Genomic DNA, 19844 nt, shown 5'->3' on the forward strand with positions numbered 1-19844 from the left:
TTATATTCCAATTTTACGCTTCCATAACTTCACTATTTTATTTTTTTCTTGACACACGTTTTTCATTGATCTGCATAGGTCAAAGACAAAAATTAATTTCGTTGCCACCGGACAAACACCATTTAAATAGAAAGGTGTTAAGTTTATGTGTATTTTTGTTGGCAAACCAAACTAGTTCACCCAGCACATGTCAACAATCCAAAGTTTCGATTGGTTGCTCAATTTTTCACACGAATCCCTGTTTCCGCTTAACTTATTCTTAATTAAGAATTTTTTTCCAACTTCTTTGTCAAACTTTTCCTTTTGAAAACTTATTGAAACTTCCGATTGCTGCTCACCTAGGTGTTTTAAGTTCATTATCGGCCAACAAATTTTTGCCCTCAATTCGTAATGATGTAAACAAAGAGGAATCGCCAGGTAAATTTAAAAACTTTTGCCACACATAAAAAGTTTTTTCTGAAAACTTCTGAGGTTTCTTGTTTTCACAATCCAAAATTTATTTGCGGTCTAGTTGTATTTTTAAATTTTTTTTTGAAATAAAAAAAAACGGTGCGGATTGCCTTCTGAATGGAGGCAATATTTTTTCGATTAATTAGTAATTCTCGGAATAGAATTTGTTTTTCTTTATTCTAAGAGCTGCTGGTCCAAATGATAAAGCAACATTTTACTATCTCCCGCCGGTTTTCAAGTGCTCGGGTGAACTTGACTGTCTGTGAGTTGGTTTTTCGGTTGGTTCGTCCAACCAGCAGGACAATGAGCGCGCAACTAAGCCGAGACAATGGACGTGTCAGCCTTTTAAACCACTTTCTATTGAGTCTTGGAAGGCGCCAAGTGAAAGCTTTTTCCTGCCACTGCGCCGGCGTCGATTCATTCATAAAATCAACAGGTGACAAGGTCAGGGTTGGCAGGAAAAGCAACAAGTGGTAGTTGGTCCCGTCGAGGGATTAGCTCAGCAGGATTCGCAGAAGGAGAACGACGCCACTGGGTCGTAGACAATGGGCCGCTAAACAGCCACTGGGCCACGGAACTGTTGCGGTCACATTGTCATTGGGCGGTAATGAAAACAATAACAAACCAACGCGCTTTTCCAGACGCCGGAAAAGCTCTTTTCGTTGGCATTGGAAAGGCCAACGCCATGGGCGAAGGTTAAACTTTATTCACAGTCTCCTTTCGGGCTTGCTCGAGTGCGGAGCTTCGAAATGGCCACGCAGATTGGGGCACTGCATCATGGTTAGGATTGGCGAATGCTTTAAGTTTTACGAGTTTTTTATACTTTATTTTCTATTATTTCTTTTATTTTCAGAGGACGACAAGGTGGGCACCCTAGATGTTTTGCTTAGCAGTGCCTACTGCCGTTCCCAGCGCTTCCTATCCAAACAGTTGGCCCAGCTGCGTCCCGAACTTACCATGTCCATCTTCTCGGGTGAGTAACTAAAGCCCCTTTTCAGGTAATTTAAGTCTTTAAAGCAAAAAAAGCGAATCGCTTTAACCTGCTGCCAATTGCAGCTTTAATATGAAAATAATTTAAATTTGTATTGATACATTTTCCATTGCAGAAATCACCCATCGATTCCAGAGCGCACGGGAGGATGTGCGCGCCTTGCTGCTGCAGTGCCTCCTTCCATGGTTGCAGAATATGGAACTGGTGGCCACCAGTGTTCCGCCCGCCACGCCCCTTTCCTACATTATGGTAAGCGAATCATTTAAAAGCCTTCCGTTTTATTCCGGAGACGGATTGAACCTTTGCTCGTTTTTTCCCTTCGCAGTATTTTCCGGATTCTGGGACGCGGGGACGACGCGAGGGAACCGGGTCGACAGAGGCAACGGAAATGATTCTGAACAATCTCTTCTACATCACGGCGAAGGTATAATAGGGATTTGCTCATCGTTGCACATCGATTAAGCTTTAATTTTTAATTTTTTACCACTGCAGTTCTCGGACGCCCATCCACGCGACATTGAAGAGTTGTGGGGCACTCTCTGCCAGTTTTGGCCCAATAATCTGAAGGTTATCCTGCGCTACTTGGTCATCATGAGTGGCATGGCTCCCACTGAATTGCTCCCCTATGTAAGAATGCAAAGCGATAATTATCTTATGTAGTGGTTATGTATTCTGTAATCCCCTTTAATCAGGCCAAGCGAGTGGCTCTTTATCTGGTGCGGAGCTGTCCGGATCGGTTACTAGATGAACTCATGGCTGAGCTGCAAACTGTGGAGACGCTCAACTGTTTAATTGAGCGCACGGAAACGCCACCTTTTTATCGATTGACCAGCATGCGAAAGGCCTCTAGTCACAGTGCCGATGGTATGTGCATAAATAACACATTCCAGGCTTTGTTAAAATCTCTTAAATTTACTAAAAAAAATTTTTAAATGTATAATTATTTTTTAAATGAGAATTTATTGGTTTTAATAATTTGATCTAAATTTCGTTTTATTAATCTTTTGTAACAGGCCAAGCTGTAGGTGGCATTAATGACTCCAGAATCCAGGACTTGGCCGTCGAAAAGGGCACTATTCACACCAAGCGGCACAGCGGCGAGGATCCCATTAAAATTGGGTAAGTTCAAATTAAAAACAGAAAAGAAGCAAACTTCGTCAAGCCGAACATTATATACCCTTGCCACTGTTAGAAAAATTTATTTTTCTTTGTTTAAAAATAATGAAAACAATTAGAGAATTCAACTACAATCATTTTAAAATCGGATTTCTGTAAGAAAAGTTATAGGTTTAGAAGAGCAGTTTTTGGACACTTTTCTGCAAAGCCATTTTTCGAAAATTTGGATCATAAAAATGACTAAAAATCGACCCAAAAATACAAACCAAGATGAGTATACAGATTTTTAGAGAATTTGACCACAATGATTTAGAAATATGCCGCTTGGAAATCGGAAGTCTGTAAGAAAAGTTATGGGCTTAGAAGAGCAGGTTTTTGGTCACTTTTCAGCAAAGCCATTTTTCCAAAATTTGGAAAGGGGTTAAAAATGACTAAAAATCGATCCAAAAATACAAACCAAAATGAAGATACACATTTTTCGAGAATTAAATTACAATCATTTAGAAGTATGCCACTTTGAAATCAGATGTCTGTAAGAAAAGTTATGTGATATAGTCGTCGGATTTTTAGTAATGTAAATCCGTAATTTTTCCCTTTTTTCCGGATTGTTCCTATCCCAGCTATATGATATAGTATTCCGAACCGGCCCGTTCCGCCGTTTCGAATAAAATTATAATACCTTCTTGAAGGGTATTCAAATGCTACAAAATTAAGCTAATACCAAAATTAAAATATTTGCCGCAGAACCTGCAAATCGGACAGCGGTATTCGCGCCTATACCCAGGCAGCAGCTGCTGCTGCCGCCGCTGCAGTCACTCCAGGATCGAGTGGCAATCGTCCACCCCGAGGGGCCGATAAGATCCGTGCCGCCTCAGGACCGTCTATACTGCCCCGGCCGGAGGATATACTGATCAACGACCCGGAGTTGCGGCAGGAGGAGAATGTTGAGCTGCGCGGAACTTCGGATGCCACGGCAAATGCCCATCCGCATCCACTACCGATGCCAGAATACGGTGGCTATTTTGCACCGCTCACCGAGTTCTTACCCGATGTCAGTTTGCCTATCAGCGGATTTCACAGGTGAGTTTTTGAACAATATAGATTAATTCTCTCTACTGGTATTTATCAAAGTTAAACCATCTTGTGGGTTGCTTATAAGAGAACATACATTTTCTAGCATATAATTATAAGAAAATTATAATTTGATTCAGTTGGACAGAGTAAGCATCTGAGTTCGCTTGTGGAAATCTATATTTTTGTATCACCATTTAATACCCATGTCGACCCAGCTGTATTAATAAGACCAACAATTGCAGTTATTGAATGAATTTATTTAGAATAGCAAAGACTATACAGAGGAATCCCCCGTATGGTCATTTACTATTCCTCGGGAACTTAGTAGGAAATGCCGGTATGGTCGCGGATCCATCCCAGGTAGTCGGAGACGCGGGTGTAGCCGGAGGGACCGTTGTGGCAGCCGGTGGAAGCGAAGGTGATCACACCGACGAGACGAGCGTTGTCGTGTGTGACCAGGGGGCCACCGGAGTCGCCGCCGCACACCGACTTGCCGTCGGCGTGGCGGGTGCACATGTCGGTATCGGCAACCGAACCGTAGGCCTGATTGCACTCGCTGTTGCTGACGATCTGGACATCGATGCACTGCAGCCAATCAGCCAGGTTTCCATTGTCCATACCGCCCCATCCGCAGGCCACACACCAGGTGTCCTGGTAACGATCGTTCTGCTCATTCATGCTGGGCAGGGGGATCTTGTTGATCAGAGCGTTGAAGTCCACATAGGGAGTGCGGATCAAACCGATGTCACGACCGCCCTGGGCGGGCCAGTCGGGATGGCTGATGAAGTTGTCGCGGCGAACAGTTTGCCTGTAGGCGCCGTTCCAGCCCCAGTTGGAACCGTAATGGATTTCCACGTAGTCGGTGGTCAGGCAATGGGCGGCGGTCAGGATCCACTCGTTGGAGATGATGGTACCAGCACCAACAGCACCACTGTTGCTTCCATCGGTACGGATGAAGAGACCCACAATGTAGGGGGCCTTTCCCTCGGGAGCTGGGTAGCCGTTGACGATGCGACCCTCGGGACCCTCGGAAATGGTCACCCTGGGGAGCAGCTGGGTGCGGTTCAGACCGGTTGGGGAACCGGCGACCAAGGCCAAGGCCACGGAAAGAGTTAGCAGGAACAGTTTCATGACTGGGAAGAAACTTAGCATTGTGGTCGCTGCGACCTGCTTTTATACCATTCCCGATCGGCTAGTTTTTGATAAGACAGACTTCTTGCGAACAATCAACAAATCGTATCTCACCCATACTGATAGGAACCATTCATGCTTTGCACTTCAAATCGCAAGCCCCCCCTTCAAACACTTATTAAGGAATTAGCATCTCAGGGGGGTTCGGGCCACTTCACATAATTGTTATCAGGTCGGAAATGCAAAATATACTGGGGACCATAGGGCTCCATAAATCTAATGTACCCCATAAGTATCAGGTACAGATAAGAATCGGGCAACTGATCAATAAATATGTCCCTGATAGAACCACTGTCAGCTCACTAAAGTGAACTTAAACTTGTTTTGGCCAAGATGCCAGCAAAAACAAATGAAAACAAAAAGAGAGCCAATTTTGGAAGCCAAAGTTTATTTACCCTTACAGATATTTAAAAAATGTTATTCTATATAACGACGAAATAAGACTAAATAAAACTATGTCTATTTTACGTTACATTTGTCGAACGTTCTTATGGCAGCTATGTGATATAGTCGGCTGATTATTTATACCGTATTTCTGTTCAATATTACTATATATATGTACGAAGTTCTAATTTTTTAAAATTTATTTTTATGATTTTTTAAAATTTATTTTTATGATTGTTCCAATCGGAGCCATATGATAGTCGACCTATCCATCCTCGTTCCGATATACTACCTGTAATAGAAAGAAGACTTTACGGAAAGTTTCATCCAAATACCTTTAAAATTAGTTTTGCGTATTAACGGGCGGACGGACTGAAGGAGGGGAGGAATCAAGAATATATATACTTTTTAGGGTCGAAATGACTTTCTGACTGTGTTTTGACTGAAATTAGGATACCATATGTATGGGTATTACGAGCCATATATCTTTCTTTATCAAAATTTAAAAAGGGGAATTTTCCAGGTCTTGTACTTTATATTCTATTAATGCCTCCCTTATCTACTTCTATCATATTTGTTTTTAGTGCCCACTCCCGAGCACTCATATATTATTATTATTATTAATTTATTTAATTAAGCAGGTACTCCAAAATAAAGAAAAAGTGAAAAGCTTTTTAAAAAACGCTCGAAGTAATCTTAAAGATAAGGTACAAATATTATAATTTATACAGCTTGGGACAAAAAAAGTAAACAAAATGTCATTGAGATAAGAACATATACATTTATTTAGACACGGTGTACTAGGACAAGAGTTTACATTTTCATAATTAAATCCTTATCATAGTTATGATAATCGTCGATGGCTTAAAGTTGAAATATAGGTTCAAGGCGATTTGGCTGTTGATACTAATCAAGAATTAATGTACCTTACAGGACACTTTCTTGAAATATTATTTTTTACTACGATTGGTTAAAACCAGTTATTGGCATTACAATACTCATATAGTCAGTAGCAGGCTTTTTAAAGGTGAAATCATTATTAGATTTTTTAAACAATTTATTAAGATATTCAAAAGAATCCTTAAGAGTTTAGTAGGAGATGCCGGTGTGGTCGCGGATCCAGCCCAGGTAGTCTGAGACACGGGTGTAGCCAGATGGACCGCTGTGGCAGTCACCAGATCCGAAGGCGATTACGCCCACTAGGCGGGCATTGTCATGGGTAACCAGCGGACCACCGGAGTCGCCTCCGCATCCGGATTTGCCATCGGTCTGACGGGTGCACATATCGGTGGCGGCCACGCTGCCGTAGGACTGCTCACACTCGCTGTTGCTGATGATCTGAACGTCCATGCACTGCAGCCAATCGGCCAGGTTGCCATTGTCCATACCACCCCATCCGCAGGCCACACACCACGTGTCCACGAAGCGGTTGCTCTCTTCGTTTAAGCTGGGCAGAGCAACCTTATTGATCAAGTCGTTGAATCCCACAGAGGGTGTGCGGATCAGACCAATGTCACGACCGCCCTGGGCGGGCCAGTCGGGATGGCTGATGAAGTTGTCACGGCGCACGGATTGTCTGAAGGCGCCGTTCCAGGCATTGTTGGATCCGTAATGGATTTCCACGTAGTCGGTGGTCAGGCAATGGGCGGCGGTCAGGATCCAGTCGCTGGCAATAATGGTTCCAGCTCCGACGGCGGCACCGTTGCTACCATCGGTACGGATCAGCAGACCCACAATGTAGGGGGCCTTGCCCTCGGGAGCTGGGTAGCCGTTGACGATGCGTCCTTCTGGACCCTCGGAAATGGTCACCCTGGGGAGCAGCTGGGTGCGGTTCAGACCGGTTGGGGAACCGGCGACCAAGGCCAATGCCACGGAGAGAGTTAGCAGGAACAATTTCATGGCTGGGAAGAAACTTAGCCTTCTGTTCATGGCAACGTGCTTTTATACGATTCGAGAGCCAATCGATAACGAATCAGTCAAAAGTGCACCATATCGCAACCCCCCACGGAAGTGTAGCCCACTTTCATTCTGATTTATATATACAAATGTATGTACATATTAAAATGTGTGCTATCAAGTCAAGAGCTTTTCTTGTTAAAAGCAATCATAAATAAAATGGTTTTGACTAATCAAATTATATATTTAAAATGTGTACCTGTCATGAATGAAAACCATGTTACCAACGGTTTGTTGATAGGAACGTATTCTTATACTCCGGAGCTAATTTTAAAAAATTACAAGTGCAAATTCCCAAAAGTTGGTTAAATGAATCAGATTTACGTGAGAAGCCTTAGACAAGCCTAAAAGCTTTTAAATTTTAAAAGACGTTTTACTAGATTTCATAAGAAATCTATATATTACTTTGTAATGTGTATAGATTATAAAAATAAACTGGGAAAGTTCACTCAAAAATTTTTGGTATAACTTTTTGTTCTTTAAATACTTCATCACTAATTAACACCTATTTGTTTGCTGCTCGTTACGGATATATATTTACATAAGTACAATTACATTGCAATAGATATGTCTGAATTAAAGGTTCAGAATATATAGGTTCGACACAATCTTAGATTTCGATTTATCCTTGGTCGATTTTTCCAGTTAGTAGTAGGCGATTCCTGACTTTTCGCGGATCCAGTCCAAGTGATCGGTGACACGGGTGTAGCCAGAGGGACCGCTCTTGCAGCCGCCGGAAGCAAAGACAATCACTCCCACCTGAATCGGGTTGTCGTGTGTGACCAGTGCTCCTCCAGAGTCGCCGCCGCATACGGACTTTCCATCGGTGGCCCGGGTGCACATATCGGTGGAGGCCACCGATCCATAGGATCTGGCACATTCGCTGTTGCTGATCACCTGGACGTCCATGCACTGTAGCCAGTCGGCCAGCCTGCCATTAGCCATTCCTCCCCAGCCACAGGCGACGCACCACCAGTTCTCGAAGCGCTGGCTCTGTTGGCTAAATTTCGGCAGCGAGATCTTGTTGATCCGGTTGGTGAAGCCCACGTACGGGGTGCGAACCAGTCCGATGTCATGGCCGGCGCTGTTTCCAAATCCGGGGTGTCGGAAGAAGTTGTCCTTATTCACAGTGTGCTGGATCACACCGTTCCAGGCTCGATTTGAGCCGTAGTGGATGGTCACGGACTCGGTGGTCAGGCAGTGGGCGGCGGTCAGGACCCAAGTGTTGGCGATAACGGACCCTCCACCCACGGCTCCGTTGTTCATCCGGAGACCCACGGCGTAGGGCGCCTTTCCCTCGTAGGCCGCATATCCGTTTACAATGATGTCGTCGGGAGCATCATGATGGGCTGCCGTGCGATTGGGATGCCTGTGGGCACAGGCTGTGGCCACAAAGAGAACCAACAATGCTAACTTCATGGTAAGGTTGCAAATTGAAAGTAGATCGTGTTGACTCCCAGCTTTTATAGAAGACCATTTTCAATAGCGGATTTAATAATGGGGTAATTAGTTTCCCAACTCTAAAGAATTATCAGTGCTCTCGAAACTTAATGAGTCCCGTTATCAACTCAGATTTTCTTGCGGGTGTCTCTTAGGTCATTAAAAAGCGAAGTCAGGTGAGTTGTCAATAGTATATTGTTTGCTATATACTGAATCATTTTGCTATTTGTCAAGTATAAACATCTCGTGGATACCAAGAATATATATAAGCGGAGTCTCCGGATTGACCGTCTTGTTGTTAATAACATATATATATTTACACAAGAATAATTATAATTGAATGATTAATCAAAATATATAGTTGTTACAATTTAATAAGAATTTGGCTTTGGTAGTTCCTGTAAGTTATTAGTAGGCGATTCCTGACGTTTCCTTGATCCACTCCAAGTGATCGGAGACGCGGGTGTAGCCAGAGGGCAAGCTCTTGCAACCGACGGAACCAAAGGCAATCACTCCCACCTGAATGGGGTTATCGTGTGTGACCAGTGCTCCGCCGGAGTCGCCACCACACGTGGATTTTCCATCGATGGCCCGGGTGCACATATTCGTGGAGGCCACCGATCTATAGGACTTGCCGCATTCTCCGTTGCTAATGACCTGTATGTCCATGCACTGCAGCCAGTCGGCCAGTTCGCCATTGGCCATTCCTCCCCAGCCACAGGCCACGCACCACCAGTTCTCGAAGCGCTCGCCCTGCTGGCTGAAGTTGGGCAGCGCGATCTTGTTGATCAGGTTGGAGAAGTCCACGTGGGGGGTGCGAATCAGCCCGATGTCATGACCAGCGCTGTTTCCAAATCCGGGGTGCCGGAAAAAGTTATCCTTATTAACTGTGTGCTGAACCTGACCGTTCCACGGCCGATTTGAGCCGTAGTGGATGGTCAGGGAGTCGGTGGTCAAGCAGTGGGCGGCGGTCAGAACCCAGGTGTTGCCAATAACGGACCCTGCGCCCACGGCTCCATTGTTCAAGCGGAGACCCACGGCGTAAGGAGCCTTTCCCTCGCTGGCCGCATATCCGTTCACAATCCTTTCTTGGGTACCATCAGGATGGAGTGCCGTGCGATTGGAACTCGAACGAGCACAGGCTGTAGCCACACACAATATCAATAGTACAAGCTTCATTGTCATGTTGGAAATTAAATTTGTATCGGTTTGGTTTCGCGTTTTTATAGATGAAATGATTGACAGCTGGGGTAATTCATTTTAACTCAGATTTTCTTGCGGGTGTCTCTTAGGTCAATAAAAAAAGGTAAGAATAACAGTGTATATTCTCGCTAAGGAATTAAAGTCAAGTGAGTTGTCAATAGTATATTGTTTGCTATATACTGAATCATTTTGCTATTTGTCAAGTGTAAACATCTCGTGGATACCAAGAATATATATAAGCGGAGTCTCCGGATTGGCCGTCTTGTTGGTAATAACATATATATATTTACACAAGAATAATTATAATTGAATGATTAATCTAAATAAATAGTTGTTAAACAGATTTGATTACAATTTGGCTTTGGTAGTTCCTTTAAGTTATTAGTAGGCGATTCCTGACGTTTCCTTGATCCACTCCAAGTGATCGGATACGCGGGTGTAGCCAGAGGGCAAGCTCTTGCAACCGGCGGAACCAAAGGCAATCACTCCCACCTGAATGGGGTTATCGTGTGTGACCAGTGCTCCGCCGGAGTCGCCACCACACGTGGATTTTCCATCGATGGCCCGGGTGCACATATCCGTGGAGGCCACCGATCCGTAGGACTTGCCGCATTCTCCGTTGCTAATGACCTGTATGTCCATGCACTGCAGCCAGTCGGCCAGTTCGCCATTGGCCATTCCTCCCCAGCCACAGGCCACACACCACCAGTTCTCGAAGCGCTCGCCCTGCTGGCTGAAGTTGGGCAGCGCGATCTTGTTGATCAAGTTGGAGAAGTCCACGTGGGGGGTGCGAATCAGCCCGATGTCATGACCAGCACTGTTTCCAAATCCGGGGTGCCGGAAAAAGTTATCCTTATTAACTGTGTGCTGAACCTGACCGTTCCAAGGCCGATTTGAGCCGTAGTGGATGGTCAGGGAGTCGGTGGTCAAGCAGTGGGCGGCGGTCAAAACCCAGGTGTTGCCAATAACGGACCCTGCGCCCACGGCTCCGTTGTTCAACCGGAGACCCACGGCGTAAGGCGCCTTTCCCTCGTAGGCCGGATAACCGTTTACAATCCTTTCTTGGGGACCATCAGGATGGATTGCCGTGCGATTGGAACTCGTGCGAGCACAGGCTGTGGCCACAAACAATATCAATAGTACAAGCTTCATTGTCATGTTGGAAATTAAATTTTTATCGGTTTGGTTTCGCGCTTTTATAGATGAAATGATTGGCAAACGAATTGACAGCTGGGGTAATTCATTTCCCAACGGGGGAGAGTTATCTGTGCTTTCCACACTTTATAAAGCCCATATCAGCACCGATATTGTTGCTTGTTGGGCAATTAACAAAGAATTAAAATATTGCTTTATCAGCTAATTTTAATTTTCCAAATCTACTTGAATAAAAAGTTTAAAAATAAATAAAACCCTTAAAAAATTAATACTTTCTTTAATGAGATTTATAAATAATAATGCATTTTCCATTCCCCTGCAGATGCAACGTGGCCGTGATGCTGCTCACGGACATTGTGGTGGACGGAATTCCGGGCATGGACTGGACCCTGCACCTGCCGCTGATGCTCCACATCCTGTTCCTGGGACTGGACCACACGCGCATCATTGTGCGGGAGCACTGCAAGCAGCTGTGCGTCAATCTGCTGATTGTGCTGGCGGAGCACAACGATCACCTGACGGTGGCACGCATCCTGCTGAACAGCGAGACCAGTAAACTGGATCTGGGAATCACGGTTCCTGCTCTGCCGGTGATTGATAATAATTTCACGGAGCTGCACCAGCAGTTCGACAGCTATCTGCTGCATGTGAGTCCCCAGGCAGCGGCCTATGCCCTGCAACACAATCTCTCCAGCTCGACGATCATAGCGGCGCATCAGCAGAATCTATCGCAAACGCCGCAGAATCAAGTGCAGTCGGGATCCCAGAACGGGCAGAGTACCACGCCTCCTGGCTTGACAGCCACTCCTGCTGCCCTGCAAATAAACCCGAATAACTCGGAGAACTCGGAGGTGCCGATGATTCACCCCGATGAGCATGCTCCTCCACAGCCAGGTCCCAGTATGCCCATTGCTCATGTGATCAAGAGCCTGCTAAAGTTCCTCGCCCAGGACACTTGCCAGCCACTGTGGAACTACGAGGATATCACGGCCAAAGTGTGGGCCGTAAAATCTGCCGAGCAACTGAGTTGCTTCCTCAAACACATGGTCAAGGTGTTTGCGGATAGTTATCCCCAGGCTCGGATCGCTGAGCGCTGGGCACAGACTGCTCTTCAATTGGGATTATCCTGCTCATCGCGCCATTATGCAGGACGCTGTCTGCAGATCTTCCGGGCCTTGAATGTGCCCATCAACTCAAGGATGCTGTCGGATATACTCTCCAGATTGGTGGAAACGGTGGCGGAGCAGGGTGAGGACATGCAAGGATATGTTACGGAACTGCTGCTCACTCTAGAGGCGGCTGTGGATAGCTTGGACTCGGATTTCCGACCCCTGGACGTGATGAAGGATATATTCAAGAGCACACCAAATCTGAACAATAAGGACGGAGGTCCGAACTCCATTCTTCCCGGAAAGAAATCACCATCTGGCATGACACCGCAATCCTCGAACTATTCGATACCCAGCCATGGAAGGAGCACTAGTTACTCGGTATCTTACTGCGGTCGGAAGGCCAACAACTCACCCTGTGACAAGCAGGTGGAGCTGAGAAACCGATCCTCAGGAATCGACTTGGAGCGCAGCGTCGTCTGCAAGTTTGGTGTGGGTGGCGGTGGCGTTGGAGCTGGATCAGCTTTATCCCGTTCCCGCAGCGCCCAGAGCCTAAAAATGCTGGGTGATACGGCCACGCAGGACGACAAGATGACCATATTGGCACAGCTCTTCTGGCTTTCCGTTTCCCTGCTAGAATCTGACTACGAGCACGAGTTTATGTTGGCGCTTCGTCTGCTGACCAGGGTTTTGCACCGTCTGCCTTTGGATCGCCCAGATGCACGGGACAAGGTTGAGAAGTTGCAGCAGCAGTTGAAGTGGACGGCCTATCCGGGTGTGCATGCACTGCTCCTGAAGGTAAGTTACTGACATTCAAATAAGATATCTAGACATCAATGTTTCTTTCTTCTCTTTCTTTAGGGCTGCACCCACAGTGCCACCTATGAACCAACTATAACCCTTCTCTCCCAGTTTGCCCCTTTGCTGACCCTGCCTGTTTGTGATCCCACTCAGAGCTGCGCCTTCCCCATGAACGTCATCGCCCTTCTGCCCTACATGTTGTTGCACTATGAGGACGCCAACGAGATATGCATTCGCAGTGCTGAGAACATTGCCCAAGTGTCCACGGAACTGGGTGCAAAGCTAGAAAACCTAGGCACCGTGATGACGCTCTACAGCCGAAAGACTTTTTGCAAGGAGTCGTTCCAGTGGACCAAGTGCGTGGTCAAATATCTCCATGACACCTATGCGCACATGGGCCTCCATATGGTGGCGTTCCTCATCGAGGTCTTGGAGAAGGGACCGCAGCAGGTTCAGGTGCCCGTGTTAAATGTGATCCACTGCATGCTGCATTACGTGGATTTGTCAGCGCCGCAGGCTCAGACCATCAATGCAGATTTGCTGAGGGCCATTGGAAAGTATCTTGATGTAAGTTGAAAATAAATAATTAACATCGGGTTTTCCATTTCGCAAAGTCGTCTAAAATCGTCTAGACAAATAAAGCTATCTGGTTGAAACTTTAATTCAGTAGCGATTATTATGTCGTATTTCTGCCGAACAAATGATAAGGAAAATAAAAACAGAATGACTAAAGTAATAAAATCATTTTAATAAACAAAAAACAATTAATTTATTGCTTTCTTTTATTGGTTAAAATCTAATCTGAATATTCGTCCGCGTCCCAATTTTGATTATTGTTGGTAGGGTATAAAATGTATCATTAAAAGAAAGACATGTTCTAATCATTACTTTTATTTATCGCAATATTTATGGTAATCAAAAGTAAATGGATACAATTTGATTATCGTATAAAAGCTAGGCATTGAAATATTTAACTTATTTGAAGATTTTATTAATTCATTTGTTTTCGGTGCTTCTAGACGGTGAACTGGAAGGACTCGCTGAAGATCCTGAAGCTGATCGTGACCAGGAGCTCCTCCCTACAGGTGGTACCGCCTAGCGACGGCAGCAGCGCCGGCTTATCGTTCTCTTTCTATGGCGCATATCCGGACTCGGATATGTTCTGTAAAAAGGAACTGGCCGGTCGCACCATGGAGTTCACCTTTGACGTTTCCCAAACGCCTCTGATCGGTCGTCGTATCCTGCTGAAAACGGAGGAGCCTGTGGCCGCCGGTGCCGTCTCCACCACCGGCAATTCCTCGTTGAATTCCACTCTCACGAATGCCACCACAGTTACGGTGGCGCCCAGTTCTGTGCAACAGCAGTCCAATACCCAGCTGCAGCAGCAGCGAGCCCACACCAATGTGGCGGCCATGGCAGCCGCAGCAGCTGCCCAGCACCAACAGCAGCAGCACGCCATCGGAGCTGGGAGCAGTGTGGTCGGAACACCGAACTCGCCGCGACGGAGTGCCAGCCTCTCGCCGGCTGACACGGTGCCACTGAGTGGATGGAAACGACCCTGGATGTCGCAGTGTCGTGTGCGTGAGTGCCTGGTCAATCTGCTGACCACCTGCGGGCAGCGTGTTGGTCTGCCCAAATCGCCATCGGTAAGTGATGCCCACCAAGATCCCCTCAGCCGGCCGCTTGTACATAGCCAGGTGCATGCCTTAGGCTCCCCTAGAGCTCTCCTCTTCTCATGCATTTTTGCAATTATTTACCTCTAACTCTTTTTCTTTCATGTAAACAATACCAAATACCAATACCAAATCCAATACCAAACCAAAAACTAACACGCATTATCATCATTAACCAATCAATCCGATACCAAAATCGAAACATGTCTAGGACGATTTCATAAACTCAATTTGCTCAAAGGTAAAGGACACGTTTCTATGTGCCGCGTCTAGTTTTGCTTTTGTGTGATTTAGGTTCTAGCATGTAGTAGCTTTACAGACAAAAATGTAATAATTTTGAACTTGATATTTACAGATCTAAAATGTTCTTTTATTTTGTTATCAATGTTCAACAAATTGAAATGAAATATTAAATAAGATATTTGATATGTTGATGTCAAGTTCTTTTTGATATTAAGATTATTATGATCATTGATCATCATTTTTAGTTGGCTTCACATTCCAGTCACACAAAGATACCGCCATTTGCTTTCCTATTCCTTTGTTCCGTTTGCATGTTGAATGTTTTGTTTCAATCTGTACTTTTCGTTTATACTCTTTATCTGAACACATTTAGTCGTTGAGCACGTCACTACTAACCGGATCGATTGCGACCAGACAAAGCGTAAGCTTTATCTCTATTACTCTTCTATATTAATCATCTGAATGTGTTATGTCTTTATCTTGTAAATTTAACTAATCCTTTAACGTGTACCCATAGGTGATCTTCAGCCAATCTTCGGATCTGATGGAGCGTCAGTCCTCGGCCGCTTCTTCTACGGAAGAGACCTCGGGTCCTCAGGGAGATCTAAGCAGCGGTTCAAGACGCGACGATGGGCAGCCCGATTTCACCGTCTTCAAGGACTTTGACTTTCTGGAGTACGAGGACAGTATTGCCGGCGAGTCCACGGACAACTTTAATTGGGGCGTGCGACGTCATCAGCTTTTTGAAGGCGATGAGGACCGTTTGAATTGTGGCAGTGGCATTGGTGGCTCCATCAAGGGGGGTCACTCATCCGCGCTGGAGGACAGCTTCAGCGACAAGACTCCTATTTTGAGCAAGAGAAAACGACAGATTCCCGACGATTCTTCGGATGAGGAGGCTGAATCCGAGTCGCCTTTGGATGAGGATCACCGCCAGTCGTTCTTGAAGTCTGGATACAGTGTAGTGCCTCCCACTTCGCTAAGTCTGCGGGAACGAAGGCGTCGCAACTCGGTGTCGCGAAGCGATACCAGTGGATCCAGTGCTGGAGATTTGGGTGACCTCACACCCTGCAATGCCTCGCCACATTTACCCGGCATCATTCGATTTGCCGCCATTCGCGATGAAGCGGAGGAGAACTGGCGTCGTCAGCTGCAGGCCATGTTGGTCAATCAACCCTCGGCCCACACCTCGGAACTACTGCAGCAGCTATATAGGCTGGTCAAAGAGCTCACTTTCAAGACCATCAACATTTCCAAGGAAGCGAAGAAGTTCTTCACCGGTATTGGCTCACAGCTAGGGAATAGGATCTCCCTCTTCACGGATCTGCTGAGTTCTCGGGCGGATCCTCCCCAGGTTTGGTGCAGCGAACTGCAGACAACTACTCCCAAGCTCTTTGAGACGCTGCGCTTCAATGTTTTGGAGGTGCAGGAGCATCTGGAGACCTTTTTCGACCGAAAGGATCAAGTTTTGGAGGTACAGTAAATCAACATCATACAATCTGATACATTTGTTTGAATAAATTGTTTTATTTCTAGTGCCTGGATGCAGTGAAGACCAGCTGTAAACTGTCGCTCTTCAATGAGGCGGATGTTGCTGCTTCTGGTCTGGAGTTGCCCACCTCCTCCAGCATTGCCTACATGCCCTTCGATCCAGCCTCCACTGAGGTGGTTCTGGATCTGGGCCGCTCCCTTTACAAGCTGATGTTCCAACTGTTGCTGCTCATCGAATCCAATCACAAGATATCCTCGAATGTGGTGAATCATTTCCGTATCAACGAAGACGTGAGTGAACCGTTTAATTTAAAATTAGTTTGAGTCCTAATCTAATTGATTATTTGAAGATGCATGACATATCCGATCTCTATGCCCTGGTTCGCGATGCCCTGGAGCGCTACACCAGCGAGGCCGAACTGGACTGCTTGGAGTCCTCCACCTCAACGGAGGGAGAGCATACCCCAACGCCTTCTCCTGGCTTGCCGATGACGCACGAGGAGTTTGAGGCCGCTCTCACCGAACACATCGATCTGCAGCGATGGCCCAGCGCCATAGCCCATGTGCGTCAGTATCGACGAATTTCGACGCTGAACGCCAGCGGTGACCAAAACCTGACCATCTTTTGCTATAGCGGCCTGGACAATGGCCAGAAGTGCGATGAGATGTCCGTGATACTAAACGCTTACGCGCATGGCATTATGAAGGATCGCACAGGTTTGTCCTTAAGAAAAAACTAATTTTCTTTAGAATAGTTAGGAAACGCAAGTACACACCAAACTAACAATTTCTACTTCTACAGCAGAGGCCTTCATAGTATCCAAATCCGACTCGGAGCTGTTCGAGATTTATGCGATTCTCTCGGAAAATTTATATCACGTATCCAGCGCATTGACTAACATGGAGATCAGCATGAAAAGCTATTCGGCTGGCAGTGTTTCGGGAAATTTGCATCGTAGCGAACAGGACATTGTGACAAATCTTTAAAGTAATCTGTAGACTAAGTTAATCGCAGATTTAAGCTCCCTTTTATAAGTAATCTTGTAGTATCTAAGCTAAGGGATCATTATTATTGTGTGCAAACGAATGAGTGTTAGGTATGATCCAAATATATTTATCAATTACAGCACAATAAGCTCAATTTAAAAATTTATCATTTTACCTTTCTTGTGGTAAACCACTGACTGTTGGTAAAACAACAACATTTATTAATTAATATTTACATTCAAAGAAGCCATTCAACTTAAAACGATTTAAAACGATCCAAGAAAATGGTGACTGGCTGCCAGCTAGGCAAATAGATTTTTAAGTGCATTTCGTTGCTGTCGGTTGTACTGGGCCAGGAGCTGTTTGGTGCTGTTCAATTCATTCAGGATCTGCTTGTTCTCCGGTAGGAGATTGTGGGCTCGCTTAAGGTCGTTTATGGCCTCCTCGTAGTTGCGCAAACCACGCTGGGCCTGACCGCGTCGATAGAAAGCCTTGCTGCAGCTGGGATCCAGACGAATGGCCTCAGTGCAATCGTTTCTGGCACTCACATAGTTACCCAATTTCAGGTCCACGGCGGCTGAATTTATATTGTTCACCACCGAGAATCCATCGATCTTGAGTAGATCTGTGTCGACAAGGTGCTTTTTAAACGGGTTCAGCTGCTGCCAGCCAAACTGTTTGCTAAGGTAGTGATAGTAGCGATTGGCCTTGCGATACTTGGCTCGCGCTAAATGATAGCGGCCTAGCTGATAAAAGTGATTGCCCGATTGGCGAATGCCCGTTAGCAGCTCCACCGCCGCATCTGCCTTTAATAGGGGTAGTAAAATTGGGTCAACAATGCATTTAATAATGGTGATGGTTATCTTGACTTACTGTGAACTTGTCGAACTTGCGCGTCCAGTCTTGCGGGTAGGCCGGCAGCTTGTCAGCAGTCTCGTCATTGCACTCCATACCCCAATCCTCGCCCGGGGCCACCTCCCCACAGTCCCGTATCACTATCTCCGTCGTGGGATCGCCCTCGTCATTGCAGTTTTGTTCCATTTCTGCTATTATACCCAGGCCGCGTAGAACACGACCTACGACAACGTTTATTCCATTTAGATTCTCGCAGCCCACGGCCGAGATAAAAAACTGTGAGTTGGTGGAGTTGGGCTTGCCGTAGTTGGCCATGCTGACCACGCCCTCATCGTTGTGCTGGGGGAGATTTATCAGTTATATCATGGGTGTAAAATATATATTCGTATGGGGTTATTTTTAACGATTTTTAGTCACTGCAAAAGGTAGTTTAACCACCCTACTACGGGGTTGTAAATATGTCTATCGTATCAAAAGATACATTTATAAATTATCTTTAATCTAGAGATACATCTCTATAACAAGCAATCAAATATGACAAACAATTACTTAAAAAGCTGTTCAAGAGTATGATATTGTTAGGGGTATATATAAATTATATATATATATAACAGCTTGAACAGCTTTTAAAGTAATTATATATATAATTTATATATACCCCTAACAATATCATACTTTTGATATATATATATATATCTAAACGGGACCTCAACAGCCGTTGCTATCTATCCAAAGTCTTTTCGGAACCAAAACTCCTTTTAAAGTGATCTTCAATCTTCTTTGTAAAAGGACCTACTGTTAGTTCAAAGTTCTCGTCCTCGAATACTGGACCGTAGATGCTCTCGCCGCTGGTTCCATCGTTCTTGACAACATCTCCGCTCTGGACGGCGAAGACTCGTTTGATTTTGTGGAATCGAGTGCCCTTGTAGTGGAGTGGTTTGCCCAAGGTGCCCACACCTCGCTCACCCGTGCAGAGGGCACGGAAATTTTCCGCTGTCTTCGGCACAACATCCTTGCGCAGTTCAATTATCATGCGACCCGCTGCGTGAGATTTTATAGACGATTTAACAGGTTGGTATGGCAATGGCCTCAATCTCGGTCCAGTTTGCTTACCATCCTCCTTGCCAATGGAAATTTCCAGAAAAACCAGTGGATTCGTAGCCTTCACAGGTCGGAGCAGCTTGCGTTCTTCCATTTTTGCCCCTTTCGGGCGGGCTTTGAGTTATGTGACTTATCAATGCCCGCCAACTAGAGCTCCGAATTATCACCCGATTTCTTGCAAATAAAATTGTTTACCTTATTTTTGTGGTGTGGCTGTGGGTGGTAAATATCAAAACACCTGCAGCTGACAGGTTGTTGTCTAAGCTATTGCCCAATCGCTCTTGCTGTAGATTACGATTTTACACAGAAATGTAGAAAATTAAAATAACGGTAAAATGTTATAAAAAGTCAATTTATTCCAATAAGAAGGGTTTTTGACTTGATTAAATGCTTTTCTTTTACATATAATTTAATCTTTAAGAAAATTCTGTAAATGTTCATTTAATTTTTCTATTCCATTTCGTTATGAAGACAAATAAAGTCATGAGTATAAATAAGGCAAAAAGTGAACAAATGTTTCAACAAAGGTTCTTTGATTATGTCTTTATTCGATTAAGTTTAAATTGGCGAATATTTAATTTTCAAACTGAACAAAATGTTGCATTTTTTTGTCAGTACTGATTG

General features: G+C 45.2%; 7 protein-coding genes across 18 annotated transcripts in view; 1 reads left to right on the forward strand and 6 right to left on the reverse strand.

The window, feature by feature from the left end:
- Nucleotides 1-17426, forward strand: part of LOC108042158 (protein furry) — a 54784-nt gene extending 37358 nt beyond the window's left edge. For 3 of the 12 annotated variants that reach the window (XM_017120301.2, XM_017120308.2, XM_017120302.2), the window contains 15 exons: nucleotides 1304-1423; nucleotides 1557-1690; nucleotides 1767-1865; nucleotides 1934-2068; nucleotides 2134-2305; nucleotides 2455-2560; nucleotides 3302-3637; nucleotides 11283-12867; nucleotides 12931-13437; nucleotides 13890-14516; nucleotides 14755-14784; nucleotides 15304-16260; nucleotides 16323-16568; nucleotides 16628-16994; nucleotides 17080-17426. In XM_017120301.2, the coding sequence (XP_016975790.2) occupies nucleotides 1304-1423; nucleotides 1557-1690; nucleotides 1767-1865; nucleotides 1934-2068; nucleotides 2134-2305; nucleotides 2455-2560; nucleotides 3302-3637; nucleotides 11283-12867; nucleotides 12931-13437; nucleotides 13890-14516; nucleotides 14755-14784; nucleotides 15304-16260; nucleotides 16323-16568; nucleotides 16628-16994; nucleotides 17080-17264 (5606 nt within the window). In that variant the 3' untranslated portion in view covers nucleotides 17265-17426. Of the gene's footprint in view, nucleotides 1-1303; nucleotides 1424-1556; nucleotides 1691-1766; nucleotides 1866-1933; nucleotides 2069-2133; nucleotides 2306-2454; nucleotides 2561-3301; nucleotides 3638-11282; nucleotides 12868-12930; nucleotides 13438-13889; nucleotides 14517-14754; nucleotides 14785-15159; nucleotides 15208-15303; nucleotides 16261-16322; nucleotides 16569-16627; nucleotides 16995-17079 lie in introns of all 12 variants that reach the window. The other 9 variants (XM_017120298.2, XM_017120306.2, XM_017120300.2 and 6 more) reach the window with 4 other exon arrangements.
- On the reverse strand, nucleotides 3868-4777 carry LOC108042164 (serine protease 1). The gene has a single exon (XM_017120314.2). It carries the CDS (start codon nucleotides 4760-4762, stop codon nucleotides 3953-3955), a length of 810 nt encoding a protein of 269 aa, XP_016975803.2. The 5' UTR covers nucleotides 4763-4777; the 3' UTR covers nucleotides 3868-3952.
- On the reverse strand, nucleotides 5968-7178 carry LOC108042162 (serine protease 1-like). The gene has a single exon (XM_017120313.2). The coding sequence runs from the start codon at nucleotides 7133-7135 to the stop codon at nucleotides 6296-6298; it is 840 nt and encodes a 279-aa protein (XP_016975802.2). The 5' UTR covers nucleotides 7136-7178; the 3' UTR covers nucleotides 5968-6295.
- LOC108042166 (serine protease 1-like) lies at nucleotides 7675-8606 on the reverse strand. The gene has a single exon (XM_017120316.2). It carries the CDS (start codon nucleotides 8579-8581, stop codon nucleotides 7808-7810), a length of 774 nt encoding a protein of 257 aa, XP_016975805.1. The 5' UTR covers nucleotides 8582-8606; the 3' UTR covers nucleotides 7675-7807.
- On the reverse strand, nucleotides 8904-9923 carry LOC108042165 (serine protease 1-like). Its single transcript, XM_017120315.2, has one exon. It carries the CDS (start codon nucleotides 9785-9787, stop codon nucleotides 9011-9013), a length of 777 nt encoding a protein of 258 aa, XP_016975804.1. The 5' UTR covers nucleotides 9788-9923; the 3' UTR covers nucleotides 8904-9010.
- On the reverse strand, nucleotides 10068-10969 carry LOC108042167 (serine protease 1-like). Its single transcript, XM_017120318.2, has one exon. The coding sequence runs from the start codon at nucleotides 10961-10963 to the stop codon at nucleotides 10187-10189; it is 777 nt and encodes a 258-aa protein (XP_016975807.2). The 5' UTR covers nucleotides 10964-10969; the 3' UTR covers nucleotides 10068-10186.
- Nucleotides 17415-19419, reverse strand: LOC108042161 (peptidyl-prolyl cis-trans isomerase D). The gene is made up of 4 exons (XM_017120312.2): nucleotides 19233-19419; nucleotides 18916-19160; nucleotides 18138-18458; nucleotides 17415-18070 (listed from the first exon to the last, which is right to left on the reverse strand). The coding sequence occupies exons 1-4, from the start codon at nucleotides 19312-19314 to the stop codon at nucleotides 17567-17569; spliced, it is 1152 nt and encodes a 383-aa protein (XP_016975801.1). The 5' UTR covers nucleotides 19315-19419; the 3' UTR covers nucleotides 17415-17566.
- Between the last annotated feature and the right edge of the window lie 425 nt (nucleotides 19420-19844).

Source organism: Drosophila rhopaloa, unplaced genomic scaffold (assembly GCF_018152115.1).
Source record: "Drosophila rhopaloa isolate 14029-0021.01 unplaced genomic scaffold, ASM1815211v1 contig_163, whole genome shotgun sequence".
Classification (NCBI taxonomy): Eukaryota; Metazoa; Arthropoda; class Insecta; order Diptera; family Drosophilidae; genus Drosophila; species Drosophila rhopaloa.